General features: G+C 45.1%; 1 protein-coding gene across 1 annotated transcript in view; it reads left to right on the top strand.

Annotated features, from left to right (window-relative positions):
* The first annotated feature begins 7,784 nt into the window (after positions 1-7,784).
* Positions 7,785-20,616, top strand: part of LOC140207429 (uncharacterized) — a 149,680-nt gene continuing 136,848 nt past the window's right edge. The window contains exon 1 of the mRNA XM_072275952.1: positions 7,785-8,474. Within this exon, the coding sequence (XP_072132053.1) occupies positions 8,157-8,474 (318 nt within the window). The 5' untranslated portion in view covers positions 7,785-8,156. The remainder of the gene's footprint in view (positions 8,475-20,616) is intronic.

Below are 20,616 nucleotides of genomic sequence, written 5' to 3'. Positions count from 1 at the left end.
CTTCCCCTTTATCCTCAAACTGTGACCCCTCATTCTGGACTTCCCCAACATCGGGAACAATCTTCCTGCATCCAGCCTGTCCAATCCCTTTAGGATTTTATACGTTTCAATCAGATCCCCCCTCAATCTTCTAAATTCCAATGAGTATAAGCCTAGTTCATCCAGTCTTTCATAATATGAAAGTCATGCCATCCCAGGAATCAATGTGGTGAACCTTCTTTGTACTCCCTCTATGGCAAGGATGTCTTTCCTCAGATTAGGGGACCAAAACTGCACACAATACTCCAGGTGTGGTCTCACCAAGGCCTTGTACAACTGCAGTAGTACCTCCCTGCTCCTGTACTCGAATCCTCTCGCTATAAATGCCAGCATACCATTCGCCTTTTTCACCGCCTGCTGTACCTGCATGCCCACTTTCAATGACTGGTGTATAATGACACCCAGGTCTCGTTGCACCTCCCCTTTTCCCAATCGGCCACCATTCAGATAATAATCTGTTTTCCTATTTTTGCCACCAAAGTGGATAACTTCACATTTATCCACATTAAATTGCATCTGCCATGAATTTGCCCACTCACCCAACCTATCCAAGTCACCCTGCATCCTCTTAGCATCCTCCTCACAGCTAACACTGCCACCCAGCTTCGTGTCATCCTCAAACTTGGAGATGCTGCACTTAATTCCCTCATCCAAGTCATTAATATATATTGTAAACAACTGGGGTCCCAGCACTGAGCCTTGCGGTACCCCACTAGATGTGGGACCACTCAAAGATAAAGGGGGAGGTGAACATTTGGTTGGATGTGAAGGATTGGGTAAGATTCATAACGAATCCTTTACATCAATATTTACCAAAGACAAGGACGTGGAGGATGTGGAGATCAGTGTAAAGTGTATTAACATGCTCGGGTACGTAGAAGTACAGGAGAAGGTAGTGTTGTGTCTCTTAAATAGCATTAAGGTGGATATGTTCCTGGGCCTGATGCGATATACCCCAGGTTATTGACAGAGGGACGTGAACAGATTGCTGGGGCCAATAACAAAATGTTTGTACCCTACCTGACACAGGCAAGGTTCTAGAGGATTGGTGAGCAGCCAATATTGATCCAATATTCAAGAAAGGAACCAGGGATACTCCTGGAAGTTATACACAGTCAGTGATAGGGTTAGTATTTGTGTGTATTTGGAAAAACCATAGCTTTATTAGGAGGAGCCAGCATGGGTTTGTTTGGAGCAAATTGTGTCCTATTAACTTGATTGATTTTATTAATGATGTGACGAGGATGATTGACGAAGGTCGAGTTCTGGATGTTGTTGACACTCATTCTGGTGAGGCTTTTGACAATGTCCCACATGGGAGGCTCATCCAGAAGATTAAGGTTCATGGCATTAATGGTGAATTGGATTCAGAATTGGCTTGCCCGTTGAAGACAGAGGGTGGTGGTTGGAGGGATTGATTCTAGCTGGAGGTCTCTGCTTAGTGGTGTTCCACAGGGATCTGTACTGGGACCTCTGCCGTCTGTGATGTATATAAACATCCCGGTTGTAAATGTACATGGGTGTGAGCAGAATAGATGACAGTCAAAGAATGCAGTGGGATATCCTGTAAATGATTTGCACATATGGGCAGAGAAATGGCAGATGGAGTTTAACCTGGCCAAATGTGAAGTGTTCCACTGCGGTAGGTCAAATGTAAAGATCCAGTACATTGGTAAATGCAAGACCCTTAACAGGAGTAATGAGCAGAAGATCTTGGGATCCATTTATAGCTCTTTGAAAGTGGCTACACAGATTGATAGAGTGGCTAAGAAGGCAAATGGCATCTTTGCCTTTATTAGTCAAGGCACTGAGTTCAAAAGTCAGGGAGTTATGTTCCACCATATAAAACTCTAGTTGGGCCACATCTGGAGTATTGTGCACAGTTCTGATTGCCCCATTCTAGGGAGGAAGTTTGGGAGTTGAAGAGTTTGCAGAAGAGGTTTACGAGGATGTTGCCTGGATTAGAGAACATGTGGTTGGACAAATTTAGGTTGTTGTCTCTGGAGCGGTGGAGACTTAGAGGAAATCTGATAGAGGTTTATAAGATTATGAGAGGTATAGATAGAGTAGGCAGACAGTATCTCTTTAAAGGGATTGAAACGTCTAATACCAGAGGGCATGCATGCAATGTTAGAGGGTGGAGTTCAAAGGAGAAAGGCAACCTCCGTGTGAAAGGCGAGTTATTTTACACAGATATGTTGGTGCCTGGAATGAGCACCTGGGGTGGAGGTAGAGACTACAGTAGGAAGATTTCAGAGACTCTTCAATAGGCTCGTGAATGTGAGGAAAGAAGAGGGACACGGACACTGTGTGTACGTTGTAGATTAGTCTTGTTGGCCATATGAAGACTAATTTACTTGGCAAACTTTCAGGGAGCTAAGAACATTGTGGGTTGAAGATAAATACTGATTTATGTTCTATGTCTGTGTTCTATAACATTGTTCAGTCTACAATGTTTCAATGTGGCTTTCGGTTCAGTGTGTTGTTTTACAATACCGAGCTCCAGACCTTCTTTCAGCATTTTGTCCAACTTTGCCAACCCAGTCCTCATTTTCACAAAGGATTCCGATATCACTCCCTGGGACTGGGAGCCTTTCCCCGTCACCAGGCTGAGGAAGAGCGGGGAATCCTCTGTCGGGCTTCCCTTCTCCGTGAGTTCTGTGATTTCCTGTAAACAATCAGCTTGTTGTGTGACAGACTGAGTGAAAGAGAACGGAGAACACAATATCTGCTCAGTGATGGGACATCCCAGTGACGGTGAGCACAGGAACAGTCACTGGGCAGCCTCTTCACCCATTCTGTAAATTTCTGGGTTCATTCATTAGCAGCAAAGCACTGACTGTGGAAATTACAAATCAGAATATTATTAGAGTCACAGAGCTCAGTAGCACAGAAGCAGACATTCAGCCCTTCTAGTCAATGATGACCTGTTTTTTTGTTTGCTTTTACTGCCTAGTTCCAACTACCAGCGCCATAGCCTTCATACACCTCCTATCCATGTCCACAACCACATTTCATTTAGTGTCTAAATTGAACCCAAATCCACCACTCTCACTGGCAGCTCATTCTGCACTATCACCAAACTTTTATTGAAGAATTCCCCTTCAGATTCCCTTAAAATATCTCACCTTTCCCTCTGAATGATTGTCAAATATGTGGGTGAGAGTGAAGACCGGTTGGAGAGGGAAGGCAATATAACGCTCAGGCTCGCTCAGCTCGCGTTCGTCTCGGGGATTCAGCCTGCGTCCCCGCCAGAATGGGTAATCACGTTTGTGTGGATGCTGTGTAATGTACCCACAACGCAAACTATCAGTCAGTGCACAATTTGCGATTGAATGATTAAGCTTTATAACTCTTACTTTGACTATGTGGTTAGTAGAGAAACAAAATCTAAAAGAAAGAAAAAGGCGCCAATGTTATTAAACAGTCTGTGCACCATCGTTGGAGCTCACGACTGCCGCCCACCACTGGTTCTCCTCCGAGCGTCGCCGACCTTCGGACCCCCGCTCGGAGTCCACCCCGTCCGGCGGTTTGCCAGATTTCTCCATTTGCGGCTTCTCTCTTCATCTCTCCCTCTCTGTCTCGCAAAAGCCCGCAAAAACAACTGCTTGCAAAATCACAAGACAGAATAACATTTCTCCCATTGGATAGTCACCCGTTATAACCCAGCGCGAAGCGCAGAATGAAATATCGCTGCGATGATCGTACGCTCTGGTATCAATTGTTTGGCAACAATAAAGTAAGTAATAGTAATAGTAAAACAAAAAACATTGCTGCTACAGAGAAACCATTACCTCAGCAGTTAACATTACAGAGAAGCCGTTACATTAGCCTCAGCAGTTAAACCTTACAGCGTGTTGCAGCAGTAAGTGGAGGGGAGGGCTGATTGTGGATAAAGAAATGGAGGGGACTGTTTATACTCACAATCCTTCAAAGAAAGTGATTGCTTGAACTTATTTGCTGCAAACTTGCTAGCTGTACCCCGTACATTCTAAATCAAATTATTGTGAAAAGCAGCAATATTCAAATTTCAAAGTAAATTTTATAATCCGAGTACATATATAGTCATGGTCACAGTCATACTTTATTGATCCCGGGGGAAATTGGTTTTCGTTACAGTTGCACCATAAATAATTAAATAGTAATAAAACCATAAATAGTAATATGTAAATTATGCCAGGAAATAAGTCCAGGACCAGCCTATTGGCTCAGGGTGTCTGACCCTCCAAGGGAGGAGTTGTAAAGTTTGATGGTCACAGGCAGGAATGACTTCCTATGACGCTCTGTGTTGCATCTCGGTGAATGAGTCTCTGGCTGAATGTACCCCTGTGCCCAACCAGTCCATTGTGTAGAGTGGATGGGAGACATTGTCCAAGATGGCATGCAACTTGGACAGCATCCTCTTTTCAGATCAGAGAGTCCAGTTCCAACCCCACAACATCACTGGCCTTACGAATGAGTTTGTTGATTCTGTTGGTGTCTGCTACCCTCAGCCTACTGCCCCAGCATACAACAGCAAACATGTCACCATATTCAACCCTGAGATTCTTTTTTCAAGCAGACATACACGGCAAATCTATGGAATAATAGGTATAACGGGATCAGTGAAAGATCAGGCAAGCTTAGAGGACAGCAAACTGTGCAAATACAAATATAATTAAATAGCAATGAATAACAAAAGCAATGGGTGTAACCCTGGGGACACCACTAGCCACAGGACTCGCGTCCAATAAACAGCCTCCCACCATCACTGTCTGCTTCCTACCATCAAGACAACTGTGCATCCAGTCAGCCAGCTCTCCCTGGATCCCATGTGATCTGACTTTCCACAGCAACTTACAGTGCTGAACCGTATCAAAGGCCTCACTGATGCCCATACAGGCCCCGATCCTGGGACAGAGGTGCCACTGATCAGAGGACAGAGATTTAAACAGAGGGTGAAGAGGTTTAAGGAGATCTGAGGAAGAGATGTTTCACTCAGAAGGTAGCTGAAATCTGGAACTCACAGCCCGAGGTGATGGAGGCAGGTCCCTTCTCAACATTTGCGAAGTGGATGAGCATTGAAACTGCCGAGATACAGTCGGCAATGAACCAAGTGCTGATAAATGGGACCAGTGTAGACAGTGAGTGGATGGTCAGAACAGGTATGGCCGGCCAAAGGCCTGTTACCGTGCTGTGTGATCCACCACTCCAGACATGACAAATTAGCAATAGTGGCACCACAAGACATTGATTTTAAAACTCTACACCCCTCTCCAACCTGAAATAAACCTGACTGCAGCCCTTTGTCACCACTGTGAATACCTGTTTCTGTCAAGGTAACAACAGGCAATTGATGAAGTTCCTGTGTCTTCCATTAATGTTGGTTCCTTACAGCAAAACTAACCCTCTCACTGAGATAGAATCAGTGATTAAATCCGTTCCCAAACGCTGACCTTTCATCCTTGCACATTGTAACTTGAACCATCTCACTGAGGGTCAGATGGAGACACAACCCCTGCCCTCTGCACATGTGATCACATCTCCCCTGCTTCTGACATTTCAAATACCCTCAGAATGGTTTTCTGATTCAGTCTGAAGGTTATGGTAATTCAGCTCGTCGTCAGACCTGACAAACCATGTCTTCCCATAGCTGGTTCCACCTGTTGGTGTGTCCTCTTTCCTCCACCTCCAGGGAAGCTGCATCTCCACACAAACTCCTCACTTAAGGCGACTGCCTAATCAAGTCACTGTCGCTCTCCTGATACCGTGTCTGACTTGCTCACCCCCAGGCATCCTCCGTCAACGAGCCTCTTCTTTAGTCACCAACTGTGAGATTATATATTTTAAAAATCGAAACGATGTATTCGGCAGCTCTTTTACCCCTCCACCCCTGACCGTGCTTTGCTGGTTAAAACTCTCTCTCCCTTTGCAAACCCCTGATATGCCACCGGATCCAAACCCGTGTCCGTCTCTGATGCAGAGGTCACTGACCCCTCCCCACCCCTTCTCAATCTGCACTCGCAGCCCATGACCGTGACAGATGTCTCTGGACTCTGGGGCTCTGTAACAAACAAAACTTCAACGGCAAGTTTAGACATTAACGTGTGAGCAAGTTAGAATTGTTGCTTCCTGAAAGGACACGCGAGTTGAGCTGTCTGAGCCAAGGACCAGATTCTCCCTGGTTCACAACGTAATTTGTCCGGGGTCCCATTCCTCCAGGGTCATGGAATGTCCGATCTCTCCCACTAACAACATCGTCACCCCACCTCACCACCTACGGTTCCGCACCGTTCTCACCACTCTCCCCACAAGCACACGTCCACCCATAACCTTTTACCCACACACACAGACAGATCCCCTTCACCCCAAACCCGTTTGGAGAACCACAACTAAATGATCTCATAGCCCGGGCTCGGAAGCAAAGCTAAATCCGGGTTTGCAAGACCGGAGAGCCCGCAGCCTCCAGCCGAGCTCGGTCCCGACTCTTTCCCAATGCAAGCGGCTCCCGATCTCAACAATGCTGAGATCGCCGCCCGAACGATACAGCATCTGGACCACTGGCCGGAGGCCGGAGAGACAACACAGAGAGCTCGGACGTCTGGTTCTTTCACTGGGACACCCCGAACTCCCTATCAACACCATCCAGTCGACTCTGGGCGAACTTTAAAGACCAACAAGTATAATTCTTCTCAGCGATCAGCCGTCTGAATGATTCCCTGACTTTGAGAGGAAGGGGTACGTATGGTCCACATTGTCAGGGCGTTTAGTTTACCAGGAGACAGAGACTGCAGGGACGAGCGATCGTTTTTTGTTTTTGCTAATACACTGTGTAGGCTCCATTGGCAATTCTGTTTCGCATTAATTAAAAAGAACAGTTGTTTATGAAAATACTAAACAACAAGATACTGCATTGAGTGAAGACATCCCAAGCCAGATCAGTCTGGAATGTCCTCCTCGAAACATTTCACAAACAAGAGAAAGTCTGCAAATGCTGGAATTCCAAGGAACACACACAAAATGCTGGAGGAACTCTGCAGGCTGGGCAGCATCTATGTAAGATGGTACAGTGGGCGTTTCGGGCGGGGACCCTTCGGCAGGATGCTGTCCGGACTGCTGAGTTCCTCCAGTATTTTGTGTGTGTTGCCCAGAAACAGTTGTGGTTTGGTGACCCAACTCGAGACAAACGCAACGCTGCCCACTCCACCAACAACACGGGACGGCCTGACATAGAGCAGCGAATTTACATCACACAACACTGGATTCAGTCATGAAACATTAATTAGATTTCTTGTTTCAAATCATAAGAAACGAATGGTGTTTTCAGTTGGAAGCGCTCCCCACCCGTGACGTCACAATGCCGACCGCACGCGCCTGACGTGACACATGGGCTCCCACATTGAATCTGCTGTCACGTGCAGGGTGCAATATGTCCACACGCGCTGCTGTTCTCGAGCTTTTTCGGTTTAACGGTTGAGCTGCAAAGTACGTGCCACCTCCCCCCTCCCACAGTCAACGGAGGGATTGAACGGAATTGAACAGATTGCCCAGCTTCGCTATTCCCATTGGTGCGAAGCGATGTCAATCCCTGCTCACACCCAATAGCGGAGGCGGACCAGAGGAGAGGGCGTTGCCCCCGCTGACCCGTCTCCCGCTGCTGCCGAACTCCCTGCCTTGTGCAGCTGGATCCTGGACTTCCTGCCAGATCGCCGGCAGGTGGTAACCGTGGACTTCCTCACCTCTGTCTCTCTGACCCTCAGCACACACACCCACCCCATAGGGTTGTCTCCTTGGCCCCTTCCTTTACTCTCTGTACTCCCATGACTGTGTCGCCACCCACAGCTCCAATCTGCTAATAGATAGATAGATAGATAGATAGACAGATAGATAAACATACTTTATTGATCCCGAGGGAATTTGGGTTTCGTTACAGTTGCACCAACCAAGAATAGAGCATAAATATAACAATATAAAACCATAAATAATTAGATAATAATATGTAAGTTATGCCAGACGGAAATAAGTCCAGGACCAGCCTATTGGCTCAGGGTGTCTGACCCTCCAAGGGAGGAGTGTAAAGTTTGATGGCCACAGGCAGGAATGACTTCCTATGACGCTCTGTGCTGCATCTCGGTGGAATGAGTCTCTGGCTGAATGTACGCCTGTGCCCAATTAGTACCTTATGTAGTGGATGGGAGACATTGTCCAAGATGGCATGCCACAGACTCGTAGAACATTCTCAGCATCGTCCGACAGATGTTAAAGGACTTCAGTCTCCTCAGGACATAGAGACGGCTCTGTGTGGTGAAAAAAGCAAAACAGCTCCTCTTTCCCCTCAGACCATTGGGGACCCCAGTCACCCCAACCACAAACTGTTCCTGCTGCTACCATCTGGGAAACGGTACCGCAACATAAAAGTCAGGACCAACAGACTCCGGGACAGCTTCTGCTGCCAGGTCATCAGACTCATTAATTAATGCTGACAAAATCGTATTTCTATGTTATATTGTTGTACATAGAATTTATTATAAATTACTATAAATTGCACATTGCATATTTAGTCGGAAACGTAAATTAAAGATTTTTACTCATGCATATGAAGAATGTAAGTAATAAACTCAAATCAATTCCCTGCCCATCTGGGATAATCACTGTCCAGCCTGTATCCCACCACCTCAATGATATATATCAACCATCTTGTTCAATCTCTGTCCAACCTGTGTCCCATCAATGATTATATATCGACAATCTCTCGTCTGCCCTTGTCTTCATTGTGACGTATTTTGCCTCACAGAGTTATGTATGAAATCAGTGTTTGGGACCAGATGAACTACCAGAGGATTTACTGAATACAGCACGTGCTGGGTAAAGACAGCCATTACGATTTTAGCTTCAACGTTACCAAATGTCCGCTGTGTTAATCTTTGTCGGAAGGAGGCTTGGAAGCAGAAATAGTAGATTGATATTGGGATGGGGAGGATGTTGTGTGCATTGACTGCATTATCCCCGTATTAGGTTAAAGAGAAAGCTAATGAATATTGGCATTACATCTGTGCAACTTTGTTCAGGCCTTCACAAACATCTTGTGATCGGTCAATAGTTGTGCATCATTTGAAGAAAAAAGAGAAAACGCTAGAACCGTTCAGCAGATCAGGCAGCATCTTGAACAGACCCAGTTCTGATATTGGGTCTTCCACAGTTTCTCTTTACACAGATCCAATCCGATGTACCGAGTTTCCTGCACTTTACTTTCAATTTTATATTAAACGTGTTTTATTCCTGTTAGCCTACAGGAAATGTGATAGCCAATTGTGCTGGGCAATATCTCATTTAACAATAGGATCATGATAAAATGTGTTCACTTTAGCTGGTGGAGACAATGTGAAACGTATACCCGCCTGCTGGTGCCCCGCGCCCAGGTTTTTCAGCCCGATCTCTGGCTCAGTCAGAAGATAATCAGGTTCCCGTTTTGCCACAGGTTGATGTCGGAGTGTTGGTTCTGTACTCTGAATGGCCGATACACTGCAGCATATCACCGGCAACAAGAAGCCCTGGGCGAGTTGCCGCTTGAGCTGTAATCCTGGGAAACACTGGGCCATATCACCGGCAACAAGGAGTCCTGGGCGAGTTGCCGCTTGAGCTGTAATCCTGGGAAACACTGGGCAAATGGACCTGTCAGTATCTGGGATTTGGTCCAGGTCAGTACTTCCACAGATGGGAGCTGGATGTTCCTCCTTTCATGATGAATCAAAAGGCTTGGGGTGCTGGGCATTGGTTCTGGGGAAATTTCTGATCACACCACTCGCTGTGAGATGTGGGGATGATGTGTGAGGATTCGGGGTCGGTGAGTGCCAGATTCAGCAGTGTGACCCTGTGAGTTTGGGTCCTGGGATATCACAGTTTTAGATACAAGTAAAATAGACCCGGTGTTCAAGCTGCCCAGGTTCTGAGGTATTTCTGTTCTGGTCTCAGATGTTTGTTTCTGGAGTTCCTTTGGAAATAATGACTGCTGTACTGAGGAGAGGATGAGTTAACATTCCATCCCTCACAGTGAGAAGCTGTGAGTAAATGGGCTGTTCCATGTTTACAACAGTACAAATAGACCTGTGAGCATGGTGTCCAAACTGTATGTGTAATTCCCCCCTTACTGTCACCTATCTGTCAGTCGGTGGAAATCAGACCGAATCTCAAGATGCTGGAAAACTGCACTAAAATGGAAGATGGTTGAAACCATTCTGCTGAACGGTTGTGAACCCAAATCGCTAACTTTGTTCCCTTTGAAATGGACCTATGCACAGGCGCTTGTTTTGTGATACTTCGTGGAACAACAAAGAAACCATAGTTTTCCCCTGTAAATTATCCTGTTACCACATTCCCTGTTATTCCTGGAAATGTGTTCAGTACAACTGTTGCTCACATGGTTCACAACAGTAATCTCAGGAATGAGAAGGTTTATGAATGACGAACATTTGATGACTCTGGGCCTGTACTCTATGGAGTTCAGAAGTACGGAGCTGGACGGAACCTTATTTAAACCTACCGAATGCTGAACAGCCTGGAGACGGTGGACATGGTGAGGGTGTTTCCATCAGACAGAGAGTCTGTGGTCTGAGAGGACAGCCTCGGAATAAACAACCTTCCCTTCAAAACTGAGATGAGAGAAACTTCGTCAGCAAAGGACTGGTCAAACTGTGGAGTTTGCTGCAAAAGATGGTGGTTGAGGCTGTCATTGGGTCTAGTTATATCAGTGGCTAATATAACATTGATTACTAGAGTATGAATCATGTTTTTGTTAGCCAGTACTTCAAGAGGATTAATTCAATACAGCACGAGGCATGGTTAAAAGCAGCCTTTACAATTTTTGATTCACATTTCAAAATGGCTGCAGTGTTACCCTTTGTCACAATATAACTCATGGCGTATGATGTTGAGTTTGTTATTTCCTTTTTCAGTTACCGTTGTTGAGACACTTCCTCCGTTTCCACGGTAACAATCAACGAGAACTGCAAGGCGTGTTGCTCAACTTTATCGCTCTGTGTTCACTTCCTCTCAGGGTGGAGGCGGCAACCTTGGGACCAGATGCAACAGAATGAGAGTGGGAGGAAAGGATGCTGTGAGCATTGACTGTATGGAATGTACTGAGAACATAGAAATATAGAAAAACTGCATAATACACAAGCCCTTGCTTCAGAGATTTCCCAGGGTTACCCATAGCCCTCTATTTTTCTAAACTCCATGTACGTATCCAACAGCCTCTTAAAAGACCCTGCTCGATCCGCCTCCACCACCGTCGCCGGCAGTCCATTCCATTTACACACCTCTGTCTGCGTAAAAGGAAAAAAAAAAACTTACCCTTGACATCGCCTCGGTACCTACTTCCAAGGACCTTAAAATTGTGCCCTCTCGTGTTAGCCATTTCAGCCCTGAGAAAGAGCCTCTGAATATCCACACGATCAATGCTTATCATCATCTTATGCACCTCTATCAGGTCACCTCTCATCCTCCAACTCTCCAAGGAGAAAAGGACAAGTTCACTCAACTTTTTCTCAGAAGGCATGCTCCCCAATCCAGGAACCTTCCTTGGAATTCTGAACTGCACACTTTCTATAGTTTCTACAATCTTCGGGTAGTGAGTTGACCAGAAATGTGCACAGTACCCAAGTTGTGTCCGATCACGGTAGTATACAGCTGTAACATTACCTCTCGGCACTTGAAATCAATCCCACGGTTGAAGGCAAATGCACCTGATGCCTTCTGAACCACACAGTTGACCTACACAGCAGCTTTGATTGTCCCATGGACGCGGACCCCAAGATCGCTCTGATCCTCCACACTGCCAAGAGTCTGACAATTAATACTGTATTCTACCATCATAGATGAACTAGCAAAATGAACCACCTCACATTTATCTGGGTTGAACTCCATCTGCCACTTCTCAGCCCAGTTTTACATCCAATCAATGTCCCGCTGTATCTTCGACAGCCCTCCACACTATCCACAATACCCGCAACCTTGGTGTCATCAGCAAATTTACTAACGCATCCCACCACTTCCTCATCCAGGTCATTTCTAAAAATTGCGAAGGGAAGGGGTGCCAGAACAGATCCCTTAGGTAGAGCACTGCTCAGCGGCCTCCATGCAGAATGCGACCCGTCTACAACAACTCTGAGCCTTCTGTGGACAAGCTAATTCTCGATCCACAAGCCAAGGTCTCCTTGGATCCCATACCTTCTTAGTTTCTCAATAAGCCTTGCATGTGTTACCTTACCAAATGCCTTGCTGAAATCCCTATATTCTACATCTTCTGCCCTACTCTCATCAATATGTTTAGTCACATCCTCAAAATCTTCGATCAGGCTGGTACGGCACGACCTGCTTTTGACAAAACCATGCCAACTATTCCTCATCATATTACGCCTCTCCAAATGTTCATAAATCTTGACTCACAGGATCTTCTCCATAAATTTACCAACCACTGATGTAGGGTTCTTTGGTGTATCATTTTCTAAGCTATCTCTGCTAACTTTCTTGAATAAGGGAACAACCTCCGCAACCCTCCAAACAGTTGATATCTGTGCATCGAAAATTTAAAAAAAAAATCACTGCTGTTCTAAGAAACTTGAAGTAAAAGGGAAAGAATGTTGGAAACATTCAGCAGATCTGCAGCATCAATGACAGTCCCAGCTCTGAAACTGGGTCTTCCATTATTTCTCCTTTCACGGATGTACCCTGATGTACTGAATTCCCAGCATTCTGCATTTATAATTTTACATTATCTTTCTACTACACTGAGGTAACCATGCATGTTCTACTAGTTTGAATGTTAATATCCCCAACGATTATCATAACATTGCCCTTCCGACAGCCTTTACTATCTCCTGCTGTAATTTGTAATCCACATCCCGGCTGCTGTTTCGAGGCCTGTATAAAACTGCCATTAGGGTCCCCTTATCCTTTTCAAATCTTAACTTAACCCATAAAGACGCTATTCCTTCCGATCCTATGTCATGACCTTCGCATGATTTAATATTATTTCTTACACAGAGGGCTACACTACCCCCTTTAGCTACCAAACTATCTTTCCGATACACAGTATATCCTTGGAGAGGATTGCCTACTGAATCTCTGTGGGTGAATGTTAGGAACAGGAAGGGGTCAATAACTGTACTGTGTGTTTTTTATAGACCACTTAATAGTGGATAGGGTGACAAATTCTAGAAAGGTGTGATAATAACAGGGTCGTCGTGTTGGGAGGTTTTAATTTCCCAACTATTGACTGACAACTCTTTAGAGAAAGGGGATTAGATGTGGTGGAGTGTGTTAGGTGTGTTCAGGAACGTTTCTGGACACAGTATGTAGCTAAGCCTAAAAGAGGAGAGACTGTACTTGATCTTTTGTTCAGAAATGGAGCCTAGTCAGTGTCAGATCTCTCAATGCGAAAGCATTTCAGAGATACTGATCACAATACTATCTCCTTTACCGTAGCATTGGAGAGGCACAGAAAGAGACAAGCTAGGAAAGCATTTAATTGGAGTAAGGGGAAATATCCGTCTATCAGGCGGAAATTTGGAAGCATAAATTGGGAACAGATGTTCTCAGGGAAATGTACGGAAGAAATGTGGCAAATATTGAGGCGATATCTGCATGGAGTTCTGCGCAGGGACGTTCCAATGAGACAGAGAAGAAATTGTGCACACTGTCTGATGAAAATCTAGTCAAGAAGAAAAGAAAAGCTTACGAAAGGTTCAAAAACTTGGCAATGATAGAGGTCCAGAAGGTTATAATGCTAGTAGGAAAGAACTGAAGAATGAAATTAGGAGAGCCAGAAGGGGCCATGAGAAGGCCTTGGCAGGCAGGATTAGGGCCTTCTACAAGTATGTGAAGAGTAAAATCATAACACGTGAGAGAGCAGGAACAATCAACTGTGACAGTGGAAAAATGTTTCTGGAACCGGAGGAGATAGCAGAGGTACTTAATGAATACTTTCCTTCAGTATTCACTACAGAAAAGTATCTTTGCGACTGCAGGTGTGGCTTACAGCTGACTGAAAGTCTTGAGCATATAGCTATTAAGAAAGAGGATGTGCTGGAGCTTTTGGAAAGCATCAAGTTGGATAAGACACCAGGAGCGGACGAGATGTACTAAGGCTACTGTGGGATGAGAGGAAAGAGATTGCTGAGCCTCTGAGGACGGTCTTTGCATTATCCGTGGGACGAGAGAGGTTCTCGAGGATGGGAGTGTTGCGGATGTCGTTCCCTTATTCAAGAATGGGAGCAGAGATAGCCCAGGAAAAATATAGAGCAGTGACCATTACTTCAGTGGTTGGTAAGTTGTTGGAAAATATCCTGAGCGGCAGTACTTATGGACATTTGGAGAGGTACAATATGATTAGAAATCGTAAACATGGCTTTGTCAAAGGCAGGTCGTGCCTTACGAACCCCGTTGAATTGTATGACGATGTGACTAAACACATTGATATATGTAGAGCAGGCAGATGTACCGCATGCAAGGCTTCTTGAGAAAGTAAGGAGAAATGGGATCCAAGGGAATATTGCTTTGTAGATCCAAAAATTAGCTTGCTATAGAAGGCAAAGAGTGGTTGTAGACGAGGCATAGTTTGCATGGAGGTCGGTGACCAGTGGTGTGTCTCAGGGATCTGTTCCGGGAACCTTTCTCTTCGTTAATTTTATAAATGACCTGGATGAGGAAGTGGAAGGATGTGTTAGTAAATTTGCAGACGACACAAATGTTGGGGTTGTGTGGATAGTGTGGAGGGATGTCGGACGTTACAGCGGGACATCGATAGGATGCAAATCTGGGCTGAGAGGTGGCAGATGGAGTTTAACTCAGGTAAATGTGAGGTGGTTCATTTTGGTAGGGCAAATATGATGGCAGAATATAGAATTAATGGTAAGGCTCGGCAGTGTGGAGGATCAGAGGGATCTCGGTGTCCGAGACCATAGGACACTTAAAGCTGCTACACAGCTGCTGAAAGCTTGACTCTGTGGTTAAGAAGGCCTACGGTGCATTGACTACAACAACTGTGGGATTGACTTTCGGAGGCAGAAGTAACGTTGCAGCTAAGTAGGACCCTAGTCAAACCCTGCTTGGAGTACTGTGCTCAGTTCTGCAAACCTCACTGCAGGAAGGATGTGGAAACCATAGAAAGGGTGCAGAAGAGTCTTACAAGGATGTAGCCTGGATTGAGGGGCATGCCCTACGGGAATTTGTTAAGTAAACTCGGCTTTTTCTCCTTGGGGAGACGAAGGATGAGCGGTGACCTGACAGAGGTGTATCGGATTATGAGAGGCATTGATCGTGTGGACAGTCAGACGCTTTTCCCCAGGGCTGAAATGGCTAACATGAGGGGGCACAGTTTTAAGGTGCTGGGGAGTAGGTACAGCGGAGATGTCAGGGGTAATATTGTTACGCAGAGAGTGGTGAGTGCATGTAATGGGCTGCCGGCAACGGTGGTGGAGGTGGATACGATACGGTCTTTGACGAGGCTGTTGTACAGGGACATGGAGATTAGAAAAATGGAGGGCTATGGGTAACCCTAGGTGATTTCTACAAGGAGTAGAGGTTCGGCGCAGAATTGTTGGCTTGGGATATCACAGAGTCCTGGGATATCACAGTTTTAGGTCCAAGTACAACGGACCCGGGAATCAGGCTGTGCAGGTTTGTGATGTGTTGAACCAGTACTTATTATCTCAGCTCAGAAGTTTGTTTCGGGAGTTTCTTTGGAAGTAGTGACCGCCATACTGAGGAGAGGATGAGTTACCGTCCCATCCCTCACAGAGAGAGACAGTGAGTAAATGGGCTGTTCCGTGTTTGCAACAGTAGAAATAGACCCGTGAGTTTGGTGTTCAAACCATGTTTGAAAATCCCCCCTCACTGTAATCTGCCTCTCAGTCGTTGGAAATCAGAGATAAACTCAAGATCCTGGAAAAGGTTCAGAAGGCTAGGTAATGTTCGAGATCCAAAAGATTAGAAGGCTAACAGGAAGGGGCTTAAGAAGAAAATTAGGAGAGCCAGAAGATGCCATGCGAAGGCCTTGGCGGGCAGGATTAAGGAAAGCCTGAAGGCTTTCTACAAGTATGTGAAGATCAGGAGGATAAGACGTGAAAGGATAGGACTTATCAAGTGTGACAGTGGGGAAATGTCTATGGAACCAGAGGAAATAGCAGATGTACTTATTGAATACTTTACTTCAGTATTAACTATGGAAAAAAAAAAGATCTTGGTGATAATAGTGACGACTTGAAGCAGATTGAAAAGCTTGAGCATGTAGATATTAAGAAGGAGGATGTGCTGGAGCTTTTGGAAAGTATCAAGTTGGATAAGTCGCCGGGCCCGAATGAGGTGTATCCCAGGCTACTGTGGGAGGTGAGGGAGGAGATTGCTGAGCCTCTGGCGACGATATTTGCATCAGCAATGGGGACGGGAGAGGTCCCGGAGGATTAGAAGGTTGCGAATATTGTTCCTTTATTCAAGAAAGGGCGTAGAGATAGCCCAGGAAATTATAGACCAGTATGTCTTACCTGAGTGGCTGGTAAGTTGATGGAGAAGATCCTGAGAGGTAGGATCTATGAACATTTGGAGATGTATATTATGATTAGGAATAGTCAGCATGGCTTTTTCAAGGGCAGGGCGTTCCTTACGAGCCTGATTGAATTTTTTGAGGATGTGACGAAACATACTGCAGAAGGAAGAGCAGTAGATGTAGTGCATATGGATTTCAGCAAGACATTTGATAAGGTACCCAATGCGAGGCTTATTGAGAAAGTAAGGAGGCATGAGATCCAAGGGGACATTGCTTTGTGAATCGAGAACAGGCTTGCTCACAGAAGGCAAAGAGTGGTTGTAGACAGGTCATATTCTGCATGGAGGTCGGTCACCAGTGGGGTGCCTCAGGGATCTGTTCTAGGACCCTTACTCTTTGTGATTTTTATAAATGACTTGGATTAGGAAGTGGAGGGATGGGTTAGTAAGTTTGTTGATGACGCTAAGGTTGGAGGTGTTGTGGATAGCGTGGAGGGTTGTCAGAGTTAACAGTGGGACATTGATAGAATGCAAAATTGGGCTGAGAAGTGGCAGATGGAGTTCAACCCAGATAAGTGTGAAGTGGTGCATTTTGGTAGGTCAAATATAATGGCAGAATATAGTATTAATGGTAAGGTTCTTGGCAGAGTGGAGGATCAGAGCGATCTTGGGTTCCGAATCCGTAGTACACTCAAAGCAGCTGCGCAGGCTGAATCTGTGGTTGAGAAGGCCTATGGTGTATTGGCCTTCATACATCGTTGAATTGAATGTTGCAGCTATATAGGAACGTGGTAAGACCCCACTTGGAGTACTGTGCTCAGTTTTGGTCGCCTCACTACAGGAAAGATGTGAAAGCCATAGAAAAGGTGCAGAGGAGATTTACAAAGATGTTGCCTGGATTGGGGAGCATGTATTATGAGGATAGGTTGAGTGAACTCGGCCTTTTCTCCTTGCAGTGACGGAGAATGGGAGGTGATCTGATAGAAGTGTATAAGATGTTGAGAGGCGTTGATGTCGTGGATAATCAGAGGCCTTTTTTCCCAGGGCTGAAATGGTTGCCACAAGAGGACACAGGTTTAAGGTGCTGGGGAATAGGTACAGATGAGATGTCAGGGGTACGTTTATTACTCAGAGAGTGGTGATTGCGTGGAATGGACTGCCGGCAAAGTTGGGGGAGTTGGAAAGGATAGGGTCTTTTAAGAGACTTTTGGATAGGTACATGGAGCTTAGAAAAATAGAGGGCTATAGGTAAGCTTAGTAATTTCTAGGGCAGGGGCATGCTGGGCACAACTTTGTGGGCCGGAAGGCCTGTACTGTACTGTCGATTTTCTATGTTTTCTATGTTTTCAAAATCTAGTCAATAAGAAAAGAAACACTTATGAAAGGATCAAAAACTTGGTAATGATAGAAATCCATAAGACTATAAGGGGAACAGGAAAGTGCTGAAGAATGGAATTAGGAGAGCTAGAAGAGACCATGAGAAGGCCTTGGCGGGCAGGATTAAAGCATTCTACAAGTATGTGAAGAGTAAAAACATAAGACGTGAGAGGGCAGGAACAATCAAGTGTGACATTGGAAAAATGTGTCTGGAAACGGAGGAGATAGCAGAGGTGCTTAATGAATACTCCCCTTCAGTATTCACTGCAGAAAAGGATCTTGGAGATTGTAGGGATGACTTACAACTGACTGAAAATCTTGAGCATATAGCTCTTAAGAAAGAGAATGTGCTGGAGCTTTTGGAGAGCATTAGGTTGGATAAGACACCGGGACCGGACGCGATGTTCCAAGGCTACTGTGGGAGGCGAGGAAGGAGATTGCTGAGCCTCTGGCGAAAATCTTCGCATCGTCAGTGGGGACGGGAAAGGTTCCAGAGGATGGGAGGGTTGCGGATATCGTTCCTTTATTCAAGAAAGGGAGTAGAGATAGCCCAGGAAAAATATAGACCAGTGAGCTTTACTTCAGTGATCTTTACTTCAGTGGTTTGTAAGTCGATGGAAAACATCCCGAGAGGGTGAATTTATGGACATTTGGAGAGGCATATTATGATTAGGAATAGTCAAATGAATTTTTCAAAGGTAGTTAGTGCCTTTCCAGCCCAACTAAATTGTTTGACGACCAATGTTAATTCTCGGGGACCCTTTCTCTTCGTGATTTTTATAAGTGACCTGGATGAGGAAGTGGAGGGATGGGTTTGTAAATTTGCTGATGACAATAAATGTTAGGAGTGTTGTGGATAGTGTGGAGGGCTGTCAGACGTTAAAGCGGGACATCGATAGGATGCAAATCTGGGCTGAGAGGTGGCAGATGGAGTTCAACACAGGAAAGTGTGAGGTGGTTCATTTTGGTAGGTCAAAATGGTGGCGGAATATAGAATTAATGATAAGAATCTTGGCTGTGTGGAGGATCAGAGGGATTTTGGCGTTCGAGTCCATAAAATATTTAAAGTTGCTACACTGCTTCGCAAAGCTTGTCTCTGTGGTTAAGCAGGCATACGGTGAATTGGCCTCCAACAACCGTGGCATTGATTTTCCGAGCCGAGAAGTAACGTTGCAGCTATGTAGGACCCTGGTCAGACGCCGCTTGGAATAATGTGCTCAGTTCTGATCACCTCACTGCAGGAAGGATGTGGAAAACATAGAAAGGGTACCGAAGATGCTTATAAGGATGTAGCCCGGATTGGGGAGCATGCGTTATGGGAATTTGTTAAGTGATCTCGGCCTTTTCTCCTTGGAGCGATGAAAGATGAGAGGCGACCTGATAGAGATGTATACGATGCTGAGAGGTATTGATCATGTGGATAGCCAGAGGCTTTTTCCCAGAGCTGAAATGGCTAACATGAAGGGACACAGTTTTCAGGTGCTCGGAAGTAGGTACAGCGGAGATGTCAGGGGTAATATTTTTACTCATAGGGTGGTGACTGCATGGAATGTGCTGCCGGCAATGGTGGTGGAGGCGGATGCGATAGGGTATATGAAGAGGCTCTTGGATAGGGACATGGAGCTTAGAAAAATAGAGGGCTATGGGAAATCCTAAGTAATTTCTTCAAGAAGTAGAGGTTCGGCACAGAATTGTTTGCTTGGGATATCAGAGTCCCGGGATATCACAGTTTTGGATCCAAGTACAATGGACCCGGAATCAAGTTGTGCAGGTTTATGAGGTGTTGAGCCAGTATTTCCTTATTATCTAAGCGCAGAAGTTTGTTTCTGGAGTTTCTTTGGAAGTAATGACTGTCATACTGGGGGGTGGGGAGTGCCATAAGAATGCCATACTGTAAAAGCGCTGGATGGTTGGAGTGTGTAAAATGTGTGCAGAATAGTTTTTTGCAGCAATACGTAAACCAGAGAAGGAACAGTGTTGGACCTCCTGTTAGGGAATGAGATAGGTCAGGTGACGGAGGTATGTGTTAGGGAGCACTTCGGGTCCAGTGATCACAATGTCATTAGTTTCAATATAATTATGGAGAAGGATAGGTCTTGACCCAGGGTTGAGGTTTTTGATTGGAGAATGGCTAGCATTGAGGAGAACCGAAAGGATTTAGAAGGAGTGGATTGGGACAATTTGTATTATGGGAAAGATGTGATAGAGAAATGGAGGTCATTTAAAGGTGAAATTTTGAGGGTGCAGAATCTTTATGTTCCTGTTTTGTTGAAAAGAAAGGTTGATAGAGTGAGAGAGCCATGATTTTCAAGGATATTGGAGACTTGGTTTGGAAAAAGAGAGATATCTACGGTAACTATCGGCAGCACGGAGTAAATGAGGTGCTCAAGCAATATAAGGAATATAAAAGAATCTTAAGAAATAAATTAGAAAAGCTAAAATAAGGTACGAGGCTGCTTTGGCAAGTAAGGTGAAAATAAATCCAAATGGTTTCTACAGTTATATTAATAGCAAAAGGATAGTGAGGGATAAAATTGGCCTCTTAGATAATCAGAGTGGAAAGCTATGTGTGGAGCCAAAAGAGATAGGGGAGATTTTGAACAATTTCTTTTCTTCGGTATTCACTTAGGAGAAGGATATTGAATTGTGTAAAGTAAGGGAAACAAGCAGGGAAGTTAT

The sequence above is a fragment of the Mobula birostris genome, chromosome 13 (assembly GCF_030028105.1).
Source record: "Mobula birostris isolate sMobBir1 chromosome 13, sMobBir1.hap1, whole genome shotgun sequence".
NCBI lineage: Eukaryota > Metazoa > Chordata > Chondrichthyes > Myliobatiformes > Myliobatidae > Mobula > Mobula birostris.
This window is presented reverse-complemented; position numbering and strand designations above follow the sequence as displayed.